This window comes from Sinocyclocheilus anshuiensis, unplaced genomic scaffold (assembly GCF_001515605.1).
Source record: "Sinocyclocheilus anshuiensis isolate Anshui unplaced genomic scaffold, SAMN03320099.WGS_v1.1 scaffold1269, whole genome shotgun sequence".
Taxonomy (NCBI): Eukaryota; Metazoa; Chordata; class Actinopteri; order Cypriniformes; family Cyprinidae; genus Sinocyclocheilus; species Sinocyclocheilus anshuiensis.
This window is the reverse complement of record NW_015549661.1, coordinates 215,661-234,140: the sequence shown is the minus strand read 5'-3', so window position 1 is coordinate 234,140 and position 18,480 is coordinate 215,661. Positions and strand designations below refer to the sequence as shown.

The following is an 18,480-nucleotide window of genomic DNA, read 5'->3' as shown; positions in this document are numbered from 1 at the left end:
ATCCGGCCCTCCAAAGAGCTTCACACACAAAATAGGCAACTTCATGACTCTGAGCATCGCAGAAGGAGACCTGCACCATTTCACAGCCGACGCTTTGACCTGTCCAATGAATGCCAATCTAGCTTTCAGTAACCCTGTGGCTCAGTGCTTTCTCCAGTTCGGAGGAGACGAGATTACAGAGGTGTGTAAAACTCATCAGAAGCAACAGCAGAGTCTTCTGCCTGGAGACGTGGTGCTCAGTGATGCTGGGAAACTCAGCGCCGGGACGCTCATTTACGCCGTGTTGCCTCAGAAAGGACAGAGGCTGGACTCTCACTACCTTCAGTCAGCCGTGTATAACAGTCTCCTGAAAGCTGAAGGAAAAGGATGCGCCTCGATTGCACTCCCAGCAGTCGGTTGTGAAAGCTTCGGCTTCTCTGTCAAAGACAGCTGCGTGGCGCTCCGAGCCGCTGTACTGCAGTTCTGCAGCGACCGTCAGAATTCTCCTAAAAACATCAGACGCATCAGTATAGTGGATTCAGACGAGGAGATCGTTGAGGAGTACAACGCTCTGATCCAGGAACTAGTATGATCCCTCTTATATGCAAACGTTTATTAACAGTGTTTAGCATGTTTTATTAACCATCACCCGTTTATTTTCTAACAGGGATTTCCTGACACATCTACAACGGTTCCCCTACAATCCTTGAAGCTAAAACACGGATCAGACATGAGAGGTACTGTGCAGATTTACCTGCTATTGTAATTTCACTGCTGGTGGTCACCATGTTTCCTAAACTTCATCTGAAGGGTTAGAAGTCGCTTATGTACTTTTCTTTTCACATGACTGGTCATTAAATCAGTGCTGATCAATGGTGTGCCCATATGCCTGAAAAACGGCGACATCACCAAAGAGACGGTGGATGTTATAGTGAATTCAACCAACAAAAGTTTAGATCTTAACACCGGTAAGAGTTTCTTTGCTGCAGCATCAATACTTTTATGTGTCATGCTAAAGCCTGAAGGTACCTCAGAGATTTGGGTTATTATATTTACTGTAACTTCCTTACAGGCGTCTCTGGTGCCATCTTAAAAGCTGCTGGACAATCTGTTGTTGACGAATGCAAAAAGCAAGGTATCTCCGACTCTTTCTGTCAATGGCTATATTCTAATGGGAGTGCTGAGTGATTTCATTCACATCTGCTTGTGTAGCTCCTCTGAAAGCAGGTGCAGCAGTGCTGACGAGTGCTGGAGCGCTGCAGTGTAAGTGTATCGCACAGATGGTTGGGCCAGACAGCAACGCCGACATCACATCATCTCTGGAAAAGGTTCTGAACCTCTGCGAAGCCAAAACAGCCACAACTCTGGCCATTCCTGCGATTGGAACAGGCATGACAGCAAGCAGTTTCTCTGTTATTTAAAAATACTCTCTCAAAGCGCTGTGAGGAAATATCAAGCCCTGAGCATTAATCTTGTTCTCTGCAGGACGAGGTGGCTTTGCCCCGAAAGAATCGATCAAAGCTATCTTCACAGCACTCGAGAAACATCTGAAGGAGCCGAACTCATCCTGCCTCCGGAGCATCACTGTAGTGGCATTTGAACAGAAGACCTTTGATGACTTTCGTGACCATTTTAAAGTGTGGAATAAGGTTAATACTGATGGGATAACAAAATTATATTGTCCAGATTTTTCTTTTTATTGCTTTAATTTTGTTACATTTGTTTTTCTCCAGCCTGTGTCCGGCAAGATGCCAGAAAATCAAGGTTTTGACAAATCTGCATTTCCACAAATAAATATGCTCTAGTTTTTTAAATACATCATAAACCTCTTTCAATGTAGTAGTTGTGATATTTTCAGGAGTGAATATTTAGTATTTACATTTTAAATCTTTCTGTAGTCAAAATTGTAAGCGTCAGAATTGAGGTAAAGAAAGGAGACATCACTAATGAAACCGTCCGGGGGATCGTCAACACCACCAACAGGGACATGAGCTTGAGAGGAGGTCTGTATGATCAAATAGAACTCAAAATACACAAAAACAGACACTTTTATATCAACACATTAATTACTCTAAAACAGTGGTTCTTAACCATGTTCCTGGAGCCCCAACACTGCACATTTTGCATGTCTCCTTAATCAAACACACTGATTAAAGTCACCAGCTTATTAGTAGAGACTCCGAAACATGCAAAGAGACATGTTGGGGGGCAAGGTGTCCCACCTTGACGAACTCAAAACCGTCTTTGTCCTCCAGGAGTGTCTGGTGCCATATTTAAAGCAGCTGGAGCATCTGTGGAGCAGGAGTGCCAAAAGCACGGTGAGAACGTCACATGCCAAATAATGAAACTTTGTTAATAATCAACTGCACGAGCAAGAGCATTCTGGTTATCAGCACAGCTGTGATTGGGCCGTAGACATAAATGACTTTCTTTAAACAAATTCCGCTCTGAAGGTGCACTGCAGAATGACGTCGCAGCCGTGACCAGCGGTGGAAACCTGCATTGTGACTTCATCATTCACATGGTCGGCCCACACTCGGCGGCAGAGACGAGATCACGTGTGAGGAATGTTCTGGAGCGCTGTGAGGAGAAGCAGATCACCACGGTCTCCTTCCCTGCCGTGGGCACCGGTACGGATGGTGGTCTTAAACATGGCATGTGCTGGTCATCGTGTGTGATTCATGTCTCACTCCGTGTGATGGCTCTTGTTAAAGGTGGCGGAGGCGTTCAGGGTGAGGACGCAATCAGTGCGATGCTGCAGGGCTTTGAAGATCATCTGTCTCAAAACGTCTCAACGGTGATCAAGCTCATCTACATTGTGATTGACCGGGACAACGTCCTACAAGAGTTTCAGAAAGGTCTCAAAACATGGATTGCGAAGTCACAGGTAGAGTTGCCACATGCTTAACCATAACCCACTTCTGAATGGGTCTATTATGAAGGATACTTTTCAAGGGTCCTTGTGATTTATTAAATATCGAATGTAAATGCTTTAGCATTTTAACATTGAATTAACATCAACACAATTAGGAGAGTGAAGATGATGAATATGATGAATATGATGATGATGGAGATGATGAGTTGGAGGATTACAGCTCAACGGAAGAAAGCTCCTCATCTGACCAAGGAGCTGATGCCAGCGGTAATGCAGCGTTTGATGACCTTTTGAAAATGTGCCGTTATCGGTGTTCCAAACATGCTTAAAATGTTTACATTTCGCCAGCAAACCCAGTGGAGGTGATGATGGGCCCGATTAAAGTCAAGGTGCTTTGCGGAGACATCACCAAAGAGACTGTCGAGGCTATTGTTAACAGCACGACGACAAGCCTCGATTTGAACACAGGCGAGTTTGTTTTTGATATCGCTCCGAACCTGATGAACGGTCATTTTCCAGACATACAGCTCATGGAACAGGGTAATTGGAAACAGGGTAATTGGAGGCGGTGCTCAGATCTAGTGTATGTCCTTATGTGCAGGTGTATCAGGAGCCATTCTCAAAGCATCAGGACAAATGGTGGCGAACGAGTGCAAATCAAAAGGTACAACCTTCAGCTTCAGTCAATAGTCATAAATATCCTGGTCCTGGAGGGCCAATGTCCTGCAGAGTTTAGCTCCAACTTGACCCGAAATACCCATATGGAAGATTCTAGTAATCCTGAAGACCTTTGATGACCTTGGTTCAGGTGTATTTAATTGGGGTTAGAGAAAGATTCTGCAGGACAGTGAGCCTCCAGAGCAGGATTGGACACTCCTGTTCTAACAGAATAATTGTTCATCTCTTCTCTCCTGATTAAAGCGCCTCAGCCCGCCGACGGCGTGATCCTGACCACAGCTGGAAATCTTTCAAATATCAAACACATCATTCATATGGTTGGGCAGACCAATGAGAAAGGCATCAGCAGCTCCATGTACAAAGTTCTGAGGATGTGCGAAGAAAATAAGATTCAGTCGGTTTCATTCCCAGCTCTTGGAACAGGTAAGTTCGTCCGGTCAGAAATACTGATAAACAAAGCCAAGCAAAGGTATCTGGATGATCCTAAAATGCTTAATGTCCTTCAGGAGCAGGAAACCTGGCTGCTGCAGGAGTTGCCAATGCAATGACAGAAGCTCTGACTAACTTTATGAAGGACTCACCGAAACACCTGAAGCACATCCACCTTGTGATCTTCCAAGTGAAACTGCTGCCAGACTTTCAGGAAGCTGTCAAGAAGTGCAAGAAGATTTCTCGAAATGCTTCTGGTATGTTTCAGTGCATGAACGTACAGTGTGAAGCATGAGCTGGAACTAACCCGGTTACTTTAACTTGTGTTTCCTGAACAGTGCGTCAGGTCAAACCCCTCCAGCAACCGGTGATCCCTGTGCTGACACAGCGACCAGCTATTTGTCTAGCCAAAGAAACGGCCGCTGTATCGTTCCCGGTTATGGCCGTTGATGTTTACGGGACGTCCCCTACAAACCTCGCCATGGTCAAGAAGCTCCTGGACGAGCTGGTCAAGCAGGAGTGCTTCAGTATAGACGTCCAGTTGAGCCACAACACAGACCTTCCTGAAACGGACAAGAAGGCCATCGTGGCCCTCAGCCGAGCCAATCAAGTCAGCGTTCTGGTGGCAAGTTCAGATAAGTTAACAGTATCAGGGAAAAGAGACGACGTCTTAGATGCTGTGCTGAAGATAAACGGCTTCATCCAGGCAGCACGAGACCGAGAGAAGCGTGAAGGTGAGGTGAAGCGTCTGCGGGAGACGCTGTGCTGGGAGGTGGCGAGAGGAGAACGCTGGGAGTCACTGGAGCCCGGCATCAGCTACGACATCGAGCTCACCTTCCACCGCAAAGAAAAGAGCTTCCAGTACCAGGAGAACGGAGACACCTACACGGTGGACTTCAAACAGATGGAGGTCACAAACAGCAAGCGGGAGTCCTGCAGGATCAAGAGGACTCTGCTGGGGGATTCTGATACGGGTACGAGTTGGCACTGACCACAGTCTACTAGAACAACTGATCCAAAAGTGTTCACGAGAAGCAGAAGCATCATCAGAGTGTAAAGTTATGCGATCAGGATTTATGTCCTTCCAAAAGCAGCAGTACAACGTATTTCCCAAAGATAGCTAAGATAAAACAAAAAAGCACAATGTACAAACTGCTGCTAAACTGACCTTGTAAACTTTGAAAAAAAAGAGGGCTTGTAGTTGCTGTTAAACACTATATTGTTCCTTAGTTGAGGAGGCATCTGTGGGTGTCGTCTGAAGATATATGATAGCAGACACTGTTCTTTCTGTAACTTTCCTTGTTTGTTTCTCAGCAATCATTCATCCCCCTCCAACGTGGACCAAAATGGATGGACGGGATTTAGAAATAATCACATTACAATCAAATTCAGTAGAGTACAAGAACATAGAGACAGCCTTTCTGAAATCCAGCATACACCGTGATGTGAAGCCCGTCCAGGTTCAACAGGTAAAGTGTCTCTTAACTCGCATCTCACCGGACATTTAGACATCACAACACAAGCATCAGTACTTAAAGTCAACTCATTCCACATCCCTAATCCGACTTATTTCAGAATATGGAAATGAAGCATTCTTGTAGCTCAAACAGTAGACTACAGTTCAGTTATCAGAGAATGCACAAATTGATCAAAAACAATGTACATTGTGAATGCAATGTGAGTCGCTTTGGATAAAAGCATCTGCCAAATGCATAAAAAGCAGAATATTCTAACTTGATTTCTCCATGATGCCAGCTAAAGAAGAAAGTCGTTTCAGAGGCCAAGCAAGAGATTTACAAATTGGAATAACATGCACTGATAAATTGCTGTTGTGTTAAGAAATTAAGAGTTGATTTTGATTTCATTTTGAGTTAAGGCCTGTCTTTATTAACGTCTGAAGTGATTTCTCAGATCGACAGGATTCAGAGTCAGTCGCAGTGGCAGAGATACTGTGTGCTGAAACAGGCCGTGGATAAGAAATACCCCAAACAGATAAACGAGCGCCTGCTTTATCACGGAACGACCAAAGACATATGCCAGAAAATCAACAAGAACGGCTTCAACCGCAGCTTCTGTGGGAGAAACGGTACGTCACATTTGACCCGTAACTTGCCTGTCTCTTGCAGCTTCACGATACTGACCCGTCACATGTGCTCTGTTTTGAAGCGGTCTATCACGGTGAAGGCACCTACTTCGCTAAAGAGGCCTGGTACTCCTGCCAGGACAAGTATTCCAACCCAGACGACAAAGAGCTTAAGTATATCTACCGAGCGCGAGTGGTGACAGGCTCGCTGTGTAAAAGCAGACAAGGAATGAAGGAGCCAGATCCGATCAACCCTGCAGACCCGCAGGCCGGACTGCACGACTGCGCCGTGGATGACCCAAAGAACCCGTTCATCTTCGTGGTGTTCTGTGACGCGGGAGCGTATCCAGATTACCTCATCACCTTCAAATCCATATAGCCCTCCAGCACTCTACAAATGCACATTTACCCTGAATGCTGCTGACAGAGATTATGGGAGAGTCTAGATAGCTTTTATGATATAACCGAGACAAAAACGTGAAGATGTTTTCACACATAACATTCTTCAGTAGGGCTGTCAATCAAAAAATCACTTAATTACATGATAATTGCATAGATCAATATTAGCTAAGGAAAGCTCCCAAATAAGGAAAAATTCAAAGACATCAAAGGGATCGTTCACCCAAAAATGAAAATTGTCTGCATTTACTCACCCTCATGTTGTTCCAAAACAGTTGCTGGTCCCCATTGACTTCCATAGTGGTGTTTTATTCTCCACACTATTGAAGTCAATGCTACCAGCATCTGTTTGGTTATCAACAGTCTTCAGGATCTCTTCTGTGTTCAATAGAAGAAAGAAACTCACACAGGTTTGGAACAATACGAGGGAGAGTAAATGATGACAGAATTTTCATATTTGGGTCAACTCTCTTTAATGTGACACATGAACAGACAACAAATGTCTTTAGAAGTGAATATAACCATGTAATTGACCATCAGATAATCACTGACCTCTGATGCTTTCATCCGTCTGCTGGAAGCCTTTTACATGCCACATGCTCTCGTGCTTTGTTTTTAAAATGTGTTTTCTGTTACTAAAACGGAAACATCATAATTATCATGTTTTTACTGCATTATATTTGTTAATTAATCATTCGACGGCCCTACCGGAGAAAGAGCTGCACTTCATTCTGCAGTTTTAACCTTTTGATATAGTTTGATACACAAATGTTTGCTTTCATCTGAAACTTTATAATGTTAATAAACACATTTGTAATCTGCCTTGATTGACTTTCTGATCTCTGCGAGACAAGTGTCATGAAGCAGAACTCAAACCAAAGCGCAAATGATACAGTAAAAGAATGAGGAATGAGAACCCAAAATACTTTTACCTTTAATATGAATTACAAAACATGATCACACCGAGTACAACAGAGAGTAGCAACCGGATGTATTTTTGCAAATGATTGTGACTCGATTAATACATTTAAAGTGTCATACATTTATACATTAATGAAGACACATAGACAGTTCTAGAAGATTAAATAGGAGCACAAAATCAAAACAGAAGAATGACTTCAGTCGAAGCGTTTCATTGAAAAACATTATATTCTTTATTCTATCGTTAAAGGATCAAGTAGCATCTGTGCTCAAACTAGTAGAAAGACATTCTATTGCCGAGGCGGTTTATGACGCTGTGGGGTTAAAACCACCATATAAAACGCCACAAACCCTCAGATATTCACAACAGACCGCATTCACAGCGGCGGTTACAGTATTAAATCAATCCAGGCGATAACAGATGCAGCTAACGCATCAAAGCCTGGAACCTGTGCTTCTCCAGCCTGGAGTCGTCCTCGCTGAAGTGTTGGGCACGCAGAGGATCTCTGTTAAAGCGAGTTAGGCTAACCTGATCTGATTTACCCATGCAGGGTGGAGCTGGAGGGAAGGGGAATGGAAATCAAAGCCCTAAATGATAAACCCACCGTTAAGACTGACACACACTCAAAGCACAGAGGCTCGCTGCGCTACATCTGCTGCGTGGAGTTCCCGTTCCACGTGTTGTTGTCGTCCTCGTTGTCTTCTTGAGTCCGTAGCCGGTATATTTTCCCATCTTTCTTGAAGTCCTCGGGCCTCTTCTCAAGAACCCTCTTACGAACCGTATCTCTGGAGCGGAAAACAGCAAAACCAGCAGAATTGAGCAGAAACTCATCTGTATCTCACTTACACACAATAACCTGACACCAAACAGTGACTGGTAAAATTAAGTTTGTGAGGCTGCAGTGAAGTTACAGTCACAGTGAAGTATAGTATAGTATATAATCATTTAATGCCATGTCAGCATCAAAGGCTATTTTCGTGGCAAAAACAATTAAAAAAATACAAGTACAACAAATACAATAAAAACCAGCAAACAAACAAACACAAGTTATATCACAAGATGTTTTCCATTAACGTGATAAAAATTCTGAAACTTTTCCTGGCAAAATTTTACTAAACTCTTTAAGTGAGTTCACTTCATAAAAGTTTTCTCTGTACATTAAAAGCTGGACAGTCCAATAAAATATGTTTAACAGAGAGGCGAACCTTGCAAAACCATATCATAACAAAAATAAACACCGGTATTCGGTATGAACCGGTATACCGCCCAGCATTAAAACATACATTGAGTAGGGTCTTCACCTTTAAGCAAAACTGCACGAGTCAGTCTTGTATGACCTATGTGACATCTGGTAAATACCACTTGATCTAATATAGTTTTAAAATTAGAAATTTCTGGAAGTATTTCATGTAATTTATTATTTGTTCAAGTATCCCACTCTTCTTGCCACTTATTTAATATATAACGATTAATAATAGGTCTGATCTCTGAGGGAGGAATTTGACATTTGTTTCACAGTGGAGTAACAGTGAGGTCACGGTGGAGTAACAGTGAGGTCACAATGAGATCATAGTGAGGTCACGGTGAGGTCACGGTGGAGTAACAGTGAGGTCAAGGTGGAGTAACAGTGAGGCGACGGTGGAGTAACAGTGAGGCGACGGTGGAGTAACAGTGAGGCGACGGTGGAGTAACAGTGAGGCGACGGTGGAGTAACAGTGAGGCGACGGTGGAGTAACAGTGAGGCGACGGTGGAGTAACAGTGAGGCGACGGTGGAGTAACAGTGAGGCGACGGTGGAGTAACAGTGAGGCGACGGTGGAGTAACAGTGAGGCGACGGTGGAGTAACAGTGAGGCGACGGTGGAGTAACAGTGAGGCGACGGTGGAGTAACAGTGAGGCGACGGTGGAGTAACAGTGAGGCGACGGTGGAGTAACAGTGAGGCGACGGTGGAGTAACAGTGAGGCGACGGTGGAGTAACAGTGAGGCGACGGTGGAGTAACAGTGAGGCGACGGTGGAGTAACAGTGAGGCGACGGTGGAGTAACAGTGAGGCGACGGTGGAGTAACAGTGAGGCGACGGTGGAGTAACAGTGAGGCGACGGTGGAGTAACAGTGAGGCGACGGTGGAGTAACAGTGAGGCGACGGTGGAGTAACAGTGAGGCGACGGTGGAGTAACAGTGAGGCGACGGTGGAGTAACAGTGAGGCGACGGTGGAGTAACAGTGAGGCGACGGTGGAGTAACAGTGAGGCGACGGTGGAGTAACAGTGAGGCGACGGTGGAGTAACAGTGAGGCGACGGTGGAGTAACAGTGAGGCGACGGTGGAGTAACAGTGAGGCGACGGTGGAGTAACAGTGAGGCGACGGTGGAGTAACAGTGAGGCGACGGTGGAGTAACAGTGAGGCGACGGTGGAGTAACAGTGAGGCGACGGTGGAGTAACAGTGAGGCGACGGTGGAGTAACAGTGAGGCGACGGTGGAGTAACAGTGAGGCGACGGTGGAGTAACAGTGAGGCGACGGTGGAGTAACAGTGAGGCGACGGTGGAGTAACAGTGAGGCGACGGTGGAGTAACAGTGAGGCGACGGTGGAGTAACAGTGAGGCGACGGTGGAGTAACAGTGAGGCGACGGTGGAGTAACAGTGAGGCGACGGTGGAGTAACAGTGAGGCGACGGTGGAGTAACAGTGAGGCGACGGTGGAGTAACAGTGAGGCGACGGTGGAGTAACAGTGAGGCGACGGTGGAGTAACAGTGAGGCGACGGTGGAGTAACAGTGAGGCGACGGTGGAGTAACAGTGAGGCGACGGTGGAGTAACAGTGAGGCGACGGTGGAGTAACAGTGAGGCGACGGTGGAGTAACAGTGAGGCGACGGTGGAGTAACAGTGAGGCGACGGTGGAGTAACAGTGAGGCGACGGTGGAGTAACAGTGAGGCGACGGTGGAGTAACAGTGATGTCAAGGTGAAGTAACAGTGAGGTCACGGTGAAGTAACAGTGAGGTCACAATGAGATCATGGTGAAGTAACAGTGAGGTCACGGTGAAGTAACAGTGATGTCAAGGTGAAGTAACAGTGATGTCAAGGTGGAGTAACAGTGAGGTGACGGTGGAGTAACAGTGATGTCAAGGTGGAGTAACAGTGAGGTGACGGTGGAGTAACAGTGAGGTCACAATGAGATCACGGTGAAGTAACAGTGATGTCGCAATGAGGTCACGGTGAAGTAACCGTGAGGTCAAGGTGAACTAACCGTGAGGTCATGGTGAAGTAACAGTGAGGTCACGGTGAATGAACAGTGAGGTCACAATGAGATCATGGTGAAGTAACAGTGAGGTCACGGTGCAGTAACATTGATGTCAAGGTGGAGTAACAGTGATGTCAAGGTGGAGTAACAGTGAGGTGACGGTGGAGTAACAGTGAGGTCACAATGAGATCACGGTGAAGTAACAGTGATGTCGCAATGAGGTCACGGTGAAGTAACCGTGAGGTCAAGGTGAACTAACCGTGAGGTCATGGTGGAGTAACAGTGAGGTCAAGGTGGAGTAACAGTGAGGTGACGGTGGAGTAACAGTGAGGAGGTGACGGTGAGGTGACGGTGGAGTAACGGTGAGGTCACGGTGGAGTAACGGTGAGGTCACGGGGGAGTAACGGTGAGGGGGAGGCATTACTCACGGGGGAGTAACAGTGAGGTGACGGTGGGGTGACAGTGAGGTGACGGTGGAGTAACGGTGAGGTGACGGTGGAGTAACGGTGAGGTCACGGTGAAGTAACGGTGAGGTCACGGTGGAGTAACGGTGAGGTCACGGTGGAGTAACGGTGAGTTCAAGGGGGAGTAACGGTGAGGTCACGGGGGAGTAACGGTGGGGTGAGGGGGGAGTAACGGTGGGGTCACGGTGGAGTAACGGGGGTCACGGTGGGGTCACGGTGGGGTCACGGTGGAGTAGCAGTGGGTTACAGTGAGGTAACTGAAATCACAGTGAGGTCACAGACATACCTCTTTGGTTCTGCGGCTGCGCTGGAGCCGTACGCGTTTGTCGCGTGTTGGTTCTGGGCGGCAGCAGGTGGAGGAGGGCTGCTGAACAGGAAGCCACTGATGAACCCCCAGACGGCCAGCAGCGGGTACAGCAGCGACCCCAGCATGGCCCAGACGCCGCCGCCCGCAGACGAGTGCACCACAGTGTTGGACAGGCGGCTGGACTGCTGCAGGGACCAATCACAGGGGAGCATTCATGTGACTAAAACTAAACAACCCTAGACACTCTTTTGCATTACATGCTTCTGAAATGTTATATTCAAATATGCAAATGAGGCATTAACTACTTGAATATGCACTAATTTGTATACATTGACAAGATAAATCTCAACATTAAAGTCAGGTTCATGATTCTTGTTTGATTTTGTTGACATATTAAAGGTTTTTACAGATGAGATTTTGGATTTCTCTATTTTTCACTCCATAAATCACTAATGTCTTGCTTAAAACCCAAATGTTAAAGAAAAGATTACTAGTTATTGTTTGCAAGTTGACCGTGTGAACTGGTGCGTGTGTGTGAGTGTGTATGAATGAGTTTGCAAGTGTGTGTGTGTGTGTGTGTGTGAGAGTGTCTCACAGGAAGCAGTACGATGGAGGCGCTGGGGGTCAGTTCCAGCTCCAGCAGTGATTTCTCCAGATCTTCAGCTGTAAACTCTCTCCTGGGGAACATAGTGGCCAGTGAAAACTGACCGTATCGGTTCCCAACCTCCTGCATGAAGACATTAAGGTTCATGAGAGTCACACGACTGTGTAGAGCTTCTGACAACTGCTAGACAAAAATCATATAATCATGGACACCAACCTGAGCAGCAAACTGTCGGGCCTCCAGCAGGCGCGTCTCTGATGGGAACTGGTTCGTGAAGGACGAGCCGTCAGGCAGACGGAACTGTATCCTGGCAACCGCACTGCGACCAGCAGAGAAAAACATCGTCAAGGCTAGCGGTCAGCTCACAGCCTGCTAATGCACTCATCGGTGCGGAAACCTTTTACAATTTACAATTCGGTTTAAAAAAATCATACTCTATAAAAAATCCTTACCTTAAAGTATTTGTGCATAACTGTAGCATTTGTTGTACTGAACTTAATTTATGCAGATTTATTTTAAACCAGTGTCTAGAATTACTTATTAGGGATGCAGAGAAAAAACACTGTAGCTCTTTTGACAGGTTCTGTCCAGAATTTTCATTTCAGTGTATCTAAGATTTGTGGTCTGATTTTAATAATAATAATAACAATAATTCCTATTCATTCAATAATAATATTTTCATACATGAATGCAGTTCAAAGTGCTTCACAAGATAAAATAGAAGCATAAAAACATTGACACAATGATTTCACAAAATATCAATACAAATCATACTCAAAAGCAACTTTCGTAACTCGCCTTGAATGAGTGGAACTCTGGATCCACGTTGGTTTTTTTATATTTATATATTTCATACATATATCCTTCGGAGTGATAATCAATCCAGTTATTAATCAGTATTTAACCTCTTATGTTTTAGTTGATTGAATAAAGTTATGAGTTACCATATACTAGTAGTAGACACTAAAGTGTATGATGTTATTGAAATGTGTTTTTCCTGGCCTCTCCATATGTTAAACTTCTGTTCACTCCTCTCAGGTCACAGAGGTCAGCAGGGCCTCTCGGAACATTTAGGTTGTTTTCTATGTCTGTATGTTAAAGAATAAAGCTGAATAGGGTCTGAGCTTCTCTCCTTTTGTCTCTCTGAGAAGCTGCACTCATTCTCTGTGTTTTGGGAACAGTACCTGATAAGAGCTACACGACCCTGAAGTAAATAAGGGTATTAAAGGGGTCATATGATGCTGCTAAAAAGAACATTATTTTGTGTATTTGGTGTAATGAAATGTGTTTATGTGGTTTAAAGTTAAAAAAACATTATTTTCCACATACTGTACATTATTGTTTCTCCTCTATGCCCCGCCTTTTTGAAACGAGTCGATTTTTACAAAGCTCATCGTTCTGAAAAAGCGAGGTGTGCTGTGATTGGCCAGCTATCCAGTGTGTTGTGATTGGCTGAATACCTCAAGCGTGAGACGGAAAATTTTACGCCTCTCACATACTGTTGATGCCGTCTCCCGGAGCGACAAGACAAAAAACTTTAGTCTTTCCAACTTTACAGATCTTCTTTATGCACCAAGAGCTTGTAACACTCCAAAGAGAAAGGAAAAATTGAAATCGCATCATATGACCCCTTTAAGCTCCAGGGAGGAACGGAGATAAATGGTCACAAATGGCACAATGCACACAATCCTAAAGGTTCTGAACAGCTGTTTGATGTTCAGCAGTGTGTCACCTCCTCTCTCGCTGCGCGCCGTCTCTCTCGGCGTCTCTCTTGGCCTGCAGCGCTGCTAGTCGGGTCGCCTCCGAGTCCTGCTGGCTCTGAGCGTAACGGGCCGCTCTGTCAGCGCGGTCCTGCGGACGAAAGCATGAGATCTTCTACTGTTATCATGAACATGTTTAGCATGAAAGCACTCGAGGTCGTGTTGTACAGTGAATGGCTGTGATGTTCACTGTATAACGCGCTCTCAGCGTCTGACAGTGTGAGGAGTACCAGAGCGATCTGCTGCTTGACCCGCTCTCTAGCCGCTCGCTCCTCGGCCTTCTCTCGACTCCTCTCCTCCAGCAGACGCTTGGTTTTCTCCTCCTCCTGCTTCTTCTTGAAGTCCAGCATCTCCTTCCCTGTCTTACGCCTCTCCACCTCCTTCTTCAGCTGCACCTGTGAGACAGATGTCATGCGTGTTCTTCATTCTCTAGTGGACATGGATGTTACGACAGAATTACCTCTTCTTCTGCTTTCTTCTTCTGCTCACGTCTTTCCTCCAGCTTCTTTGTTAATCTACAAAAGAAAATGAATAAAAACGGATACATCATGAAAAATGAAAATGGACGTTTTGCTGAAGTTACCAGCCAAACGGTGTTCCTCTGTAGTTTAGCACAATTATCTAAAGATTCTTAAATCAGGATATGTTTACTGGAGAAGCACAATGACTGAAGACATTAGGTCTTGCGTTCTGAAAAATTGATCAAGATGAAGTGAGTTCATGATTAAAAAAAAAGAACAAATATCTGCCAATGGGGTCAGAAAAATAGAATAGTTTCGCTTTAAAATAAGTTGATTTTTCTGACCACAATTTTGAGACGTTTCTCAGAAAACAAGACTCAATATCTGATGTCCTTTTGTTTCTCAAGCAAATGTATCTTGATTTAAGAATTAGGATTTTTGCACTGCAAAACAACACAAAAACACTGAGGTGAAGATGCTTTATATCAGTCGCCTTCAAAGAATGTTTCGGTGGTTGTTTACTAGGCTTGATTGTGTTTATGGGGTGCAGTCTAACATGTGTTAATGCTTTTAAAAAAACGCATTCTTTTTCACAATCTACCTTTATTCCACACCACTCTGTCCCTTCTCTGAGAAACACCCTGATCTTTTCCTGCTTTTATGAAGCCCCGCCCTCAGAAATAGGCGATGGGCTCTGATTGGTTAGCTAGCCCAGTGTGTTGTGAGTGGCTAAACCGCCTCTAGTGCGCATCTAAACGTCCCGCCCTCTCCTCAGCGGCATGTGCTCCGGTTGTATTGTAAACAACGGCGTCGTTAATATCGCTTATCAGTTTGAGCCCGATTGAGAAGCAGAGGATATTATTGAAGAGGATCGTGCAGAACCTGTGCAAGCACGGCTTTTAATGGTAGGCCTATGTTTTTTGTTTGTTGTTGTCTCATACTTTTAGATACGCTGTTATTTGTAAATGCTACTGCTTCTGTTAGCTTTTAATATACGGTTTTCTCCTGATTAAAGCTTTAATACAGTACGGCAACTGCACGCGCGTCCATGTTTAATGCTTCTCATAGCTATGTGAAAATAAGTGTATAATTGGAACAGTTCATTGTTGGAGCTGAGCTGAATGAGAGAGAGAGCGAGAGAGAGATAGAGATCTCCGTTTGCATTGAACTTTCAGCTTCGTAACTTTGCAGATATTGTTTATGCTCAAACAGCAACATTACACACTAACTAACATTAAAAAAGTGAAATCTCAATGAACCACCCCTTTAAGGAAGAACTCGTCACTAAATCTGATAGGTATGTTAGCATCAGATCTGTGAAAGATGATACTCAGAGTTTTGTTTGTGTCTGTGATCTCATCATCATACAGCAGCTGCAGGATTTTCCTGAAGAACAGCTTCACTGATCAGGACAAACACACAAACAGCCGTGGATCATCCAGAAAACACACGCTGTCATTATGGTGTCTTGTGGACTACTCAGACTAACAGATTCAGCAGGGCAAGAAAAAACACAAACAGACTGACAATATTTTGCAGATTCTATGGGGGTGCAAACTTATGCACTCGACTGTATATCTGTGAAATGATCTGCACATTGATTTGGATGCTCTGCTCATTTCTGCTGTGTTTTCTGTTCAATCTGTGCTTTAAATGTGGGTTTTTTATCATCTATTAGTGTCAGTCCATCTCTACAGAAGCCGTGTAGTTAAATGCTCCGCTCACCTCTCCACCTTGTCATCCTGGGCCTGGTCTTCTGACGGCAGGCCTTCATCTTCAGCTGGAGTCACGTGACCCGACGCTCGGTCTTCCTCCAGCGGCACAGACAGGGATTCTGGGGAACAGAGGAATCCGTCCAGTGCTCAATGAAACTCAGAACATGGAAATCTCTCTCATATGCATGTTAACGACTCCTGAAGCAGAGCGTCAGTGCACATCACGACTGAAACTACATGCAAACACAGACGTGACCAAACCATCCTGCAGCCAATCAGAGCAGGTGTGTCATCACCTTTAGACGAGGCGGAGCCGTGATCAGCTCCCTCTGCGTTCATCTGTGCGCCTTCAATCTGCTGCGTGTGCATCTGGACAGAAGAGTGTGTGTGTGAGTGTGTGTGAGAGTGTGTGTGTGTTGTGTGTGAGAGAGTGTGTGTGAGTGTGTGAGAGTGAGTGTGCGAGTGTGTGTGTGTGTGAGAGAGAGTGTGTGCGCGAGTGTGTGAGAGTGAGTGTGTGTTAGTGTGTGTGATGTGTGTGTGGGTGTGTGTGAGAGAGAGAAACCAGCGTTGACATGTTAACTGAAGCATTTAAGCAACAGAATATTACCATAAGAAAAATCTAACTTTAAAAATGTTACAAGAAAATCGGCAATCAAAAATTCAAATATTTTGTGTAATTTTGTGTATGTATTTAAAAAATTAAATAACGTGAAGTATTGAGTTAGATACCACAACCAAATTTTAGACAGAAAACATGAAGTGTTGCGTACAGTAATACACATCTATCTCATATGAAATATAAATAATCGTATCAAAGCCTTTATTTTATAACAGAATTATATGGCAAGATTTACTATATTCATACTTGTGTATCTAAACAAACAAATGATTGTGATTATTGTTTGGTAATTAATTTAATTGACCTAGAATGTTAAATAAAGTCAAGTCAGCTTTATTTCTACAGTGCTTTATACAATACAGATCGTGTCGAAGCAGCTTTACAGTGTTAAAACGTGTGCTGATACTGCAAGAGCACAATAGAAAACAGTCAGTTTTTCAGCTAAAGTCAGTTCATTGATGATTCAGTGATGTCATCAGCACTCTTCCAATAGTTTCTGTGCAATCAAGTCAGAAATTAAGCGTCCCCTACTAAGCAAGTCAAAGGCAACAGTGGCAAGGAGCCAAAACTAAACAATAATTGAATATATTTAATATATGGTGACTTAATAAAACATGTCGATGTTTTATTTAAAAAAATAAGGCTACTGCTACATTATTACAAAAAATACTGTTGTATTATTGCAGGTATTGTTCATTTAATGCATGTGTGTGCGCGCCAGAACGGTCAGAAACGGCTCTGACAACAGAAGCACAATACAGCGAGCAAAGCACACACTGACGCCACACGCGTGTCAAAGATCTGTTAAATAACTACAGCTGTGCTCCTACAGCACACTAACTAAACTCACTTGGGTTCCAGAGTCTCAAAACATTCACTCAATCAGTTCTGTTCCACTAATACGACTGTCAAACTAATGTTTAGCTGAACGAGCGAGTGTTAGCGTCGAGTAGCATCTGCTGACCTGCGTGACTCTGCTGATCCTGCGCTGGAGCTCGTCCTCCGTCACGCTGCCTGCGATCACCTCCAGAGGAACGCCGTTCTCTCCGATGAAGAAGCTGGACGGGATGCACACCACCGGATCTGGACCGGCTCAGAGTTAAAGACACAATCTGATCTACACTAAACCCTTCTGAACACTATAAACACTTCCTTCAGACTGTGTGCCTAAAGCTATCGGTGTTTAGATTAAAAAAAAGAGCGCTAAAAATGTAACAACTAAATGAAAAATGTGATTATATAAATTAAAATAAACAACTGATATAAATAAATAAATACATCTAACAGTATAGTGAATACTATAGTGAATGGATAAGAATGAGAATGATTGTCCATGGCATCTGAAAGATTAAAACCCCTGTTATATAAAGCAGGCAGTGTGTTATTCCACATACAGGCATGAGTGAGTGTAATTTAGGTGCATCTCTTGCACCCTCAGAGCATCACAGTCAACATTCCTCCTCAGAACAGCAGCAAAGGATACAGATCTGAGAGAACTGGACACACGCTTCACTGCAGGAACAAGAGAGACGCACACATACACTCACACGCACACACACACACACTCATACTCTCACACACACTCATACTCACACACACACTCATACTCGCACGCACTCACTCACACACACGCACTCGCGCACACGTACTCGCGCACTCGCACTCGCGCACTCACACGCACACACACACTCGCATTCACACACTCATACTCACTCACACACACTCGCCGCACACACACACACTCACTCGCACACACACACTCACTCGCACACACAGACACACTCACAGACACACTCACACACAGAGACCCACTCACACACAGACACACACTCACGCTCGCACGCACGCACGCACGCACACTCACACTCTCATTCGCACACACTCACTCGCACACACACTCACTCGCTCGCGGACACACACACACACGCACACACACTCCCTCACACAC

The 18,480-nt window shown here is 44.7% G+C and overlaps 2 protein-coding genes and 1 long non-coding RNA gene across 6 annotated transcripts in view; 2 read left to right on the top strand and 1 right to left on the bottom strand.

The window, feature by feature from the left end:
• The first annotated feature begins 2 nt into the window (after positions 1-2).
• Positions 3-6,842, top strand: LOC107660273 (poly [ADP-ribose] polymerase 14-like). The gene is made up of 20 exons (XM_016449558.1): positions 3-565; positions 647-716; positions 843-947; positions 1,052-1,114; positions 1,192-1,368; positions 1,465-1,628; positions 1,713-1,743; positions 1,878-1,982; positions 2,235-2,297; positions 2,433-2,609; positions 2,694-2,866; positions 3,010-3,121; positions 3,203-3,322; positions 3,456-3,518; positions 3,776-3,955; positions 4,039-4,218; positions 4,300-4,935; positions 5,276-5,430; positions 5,873-6,047; positions 6,128-6,842. The coding sequence occupies exons 1-20, from the start codon at positions 44-46 to the stop codon at positions 6,421-6,423; spliced, it is 3,567 nt and encodes a 1,188-aa protein (XP_016305044.1). The 5' UTR covers positions 3-43; the 3' UTR covers positions 6,424-6,842.
• A 620-nt stretch (positions 6,843-7,462) lies between these two features.
• Positions 7,463-18,480, bottom strand: part of LOC107660275 (UBX domain-containing protein 4-like) — a 13,718-nt gene continuing 2,700 nt past the window's right edge. The window contains exons 3-13 of the mRNA XM_016449559.1: positions 18,016-18,044; positions 17,497-17,615; positions 16,210-16,282; positions 15,924-16,032; positions 14,198-14,252; positions 13,968-14,132; positions 13,710-13,828; positions 12,194-12,296; positions 11,969-12,100; positions 11,353-11,558; positions 7,463-8,150 (exon numbers count right to left, since the gene is read on the bottom strand). Of these exons, the coding sequence (XP_016305045.1) occupies positions 8,012-8,150; positions 11,353-11,558; positions 11,969-12,100; positions 12,194-12,296; positions 13,710-13,828; positions 13,968-14,132; positions 14,198-14,252; positions 15,924-16,032; positions 16,210-16,282; positions 17,497-17,615; positions 18,016-18,044 (1,249 nt within the window). The 3' untranslated portion in view covers positions 7,463-8,011. The remainder of the gene's footprint in view (positions 8,151-11,352; positions 11,559-11,968; positions 12,101-12,193; positions 12,297-13,709; positions 13,829-13,967; positions 14,133-14,197; positions 14,253-15,923; positions 16,033-16,209; positions 16,283-17,496; positions 17,616-18,015; positions 18,045-18,480) is intronic.
• LOC107660279 (uncharacterized) lies at positions 8,897-11,249 on the top strand. Of its 4 annotated transcripts, none has more exons than XR_001630982.1 (4): positions 8,897-8,915; positions 10,324-10,526; positions 10,615-10,625; positions 10,692-11,249. It is a non-coding gene; the product is annotated as an uncharacterized LOC107660279 (long non-coding RNA). The 4 variants fall into 4 exon arrangements; XR_001630983.1 differs by lacking the exon at positions 8,897-8,915 and having other exon boundaries at positions 10,261-10,526; positions 10,692-10,779; positions 10,824-11,249; XR_001630984.1 differs by lacking the exon at positions 8,897-8,915 and having other exon boundaries at positions 10,261-10,526; positions 10,692-10,911; positions 11,136-11,179.

Excerpts from the sequence above, each read along its gene's own strand:
- LOC107660273 (XM_016449558.1), top strand. The coding sequence starts at position 44 with ATGACTCTGAGCATCGCAGAAGGAGACCTGCACCATTTCACAGCCGAC. Across the intron at positions 1,115-1,191 it reads TGACGAATGCAAAAAGCAAG|CTCCTCTGAAAGCAGGTGCA; the intron begins GTATCTCCGACT and ends CTGCTTGTGTAG. Across the intron at positions 6,048-6,127 it reads CAGCTTCTGTGGGAGAAACG|CGGTCTATCACGGTGAAGGC; the intron begins GTACGTCACATT and ends TCTGTTTTGAAG.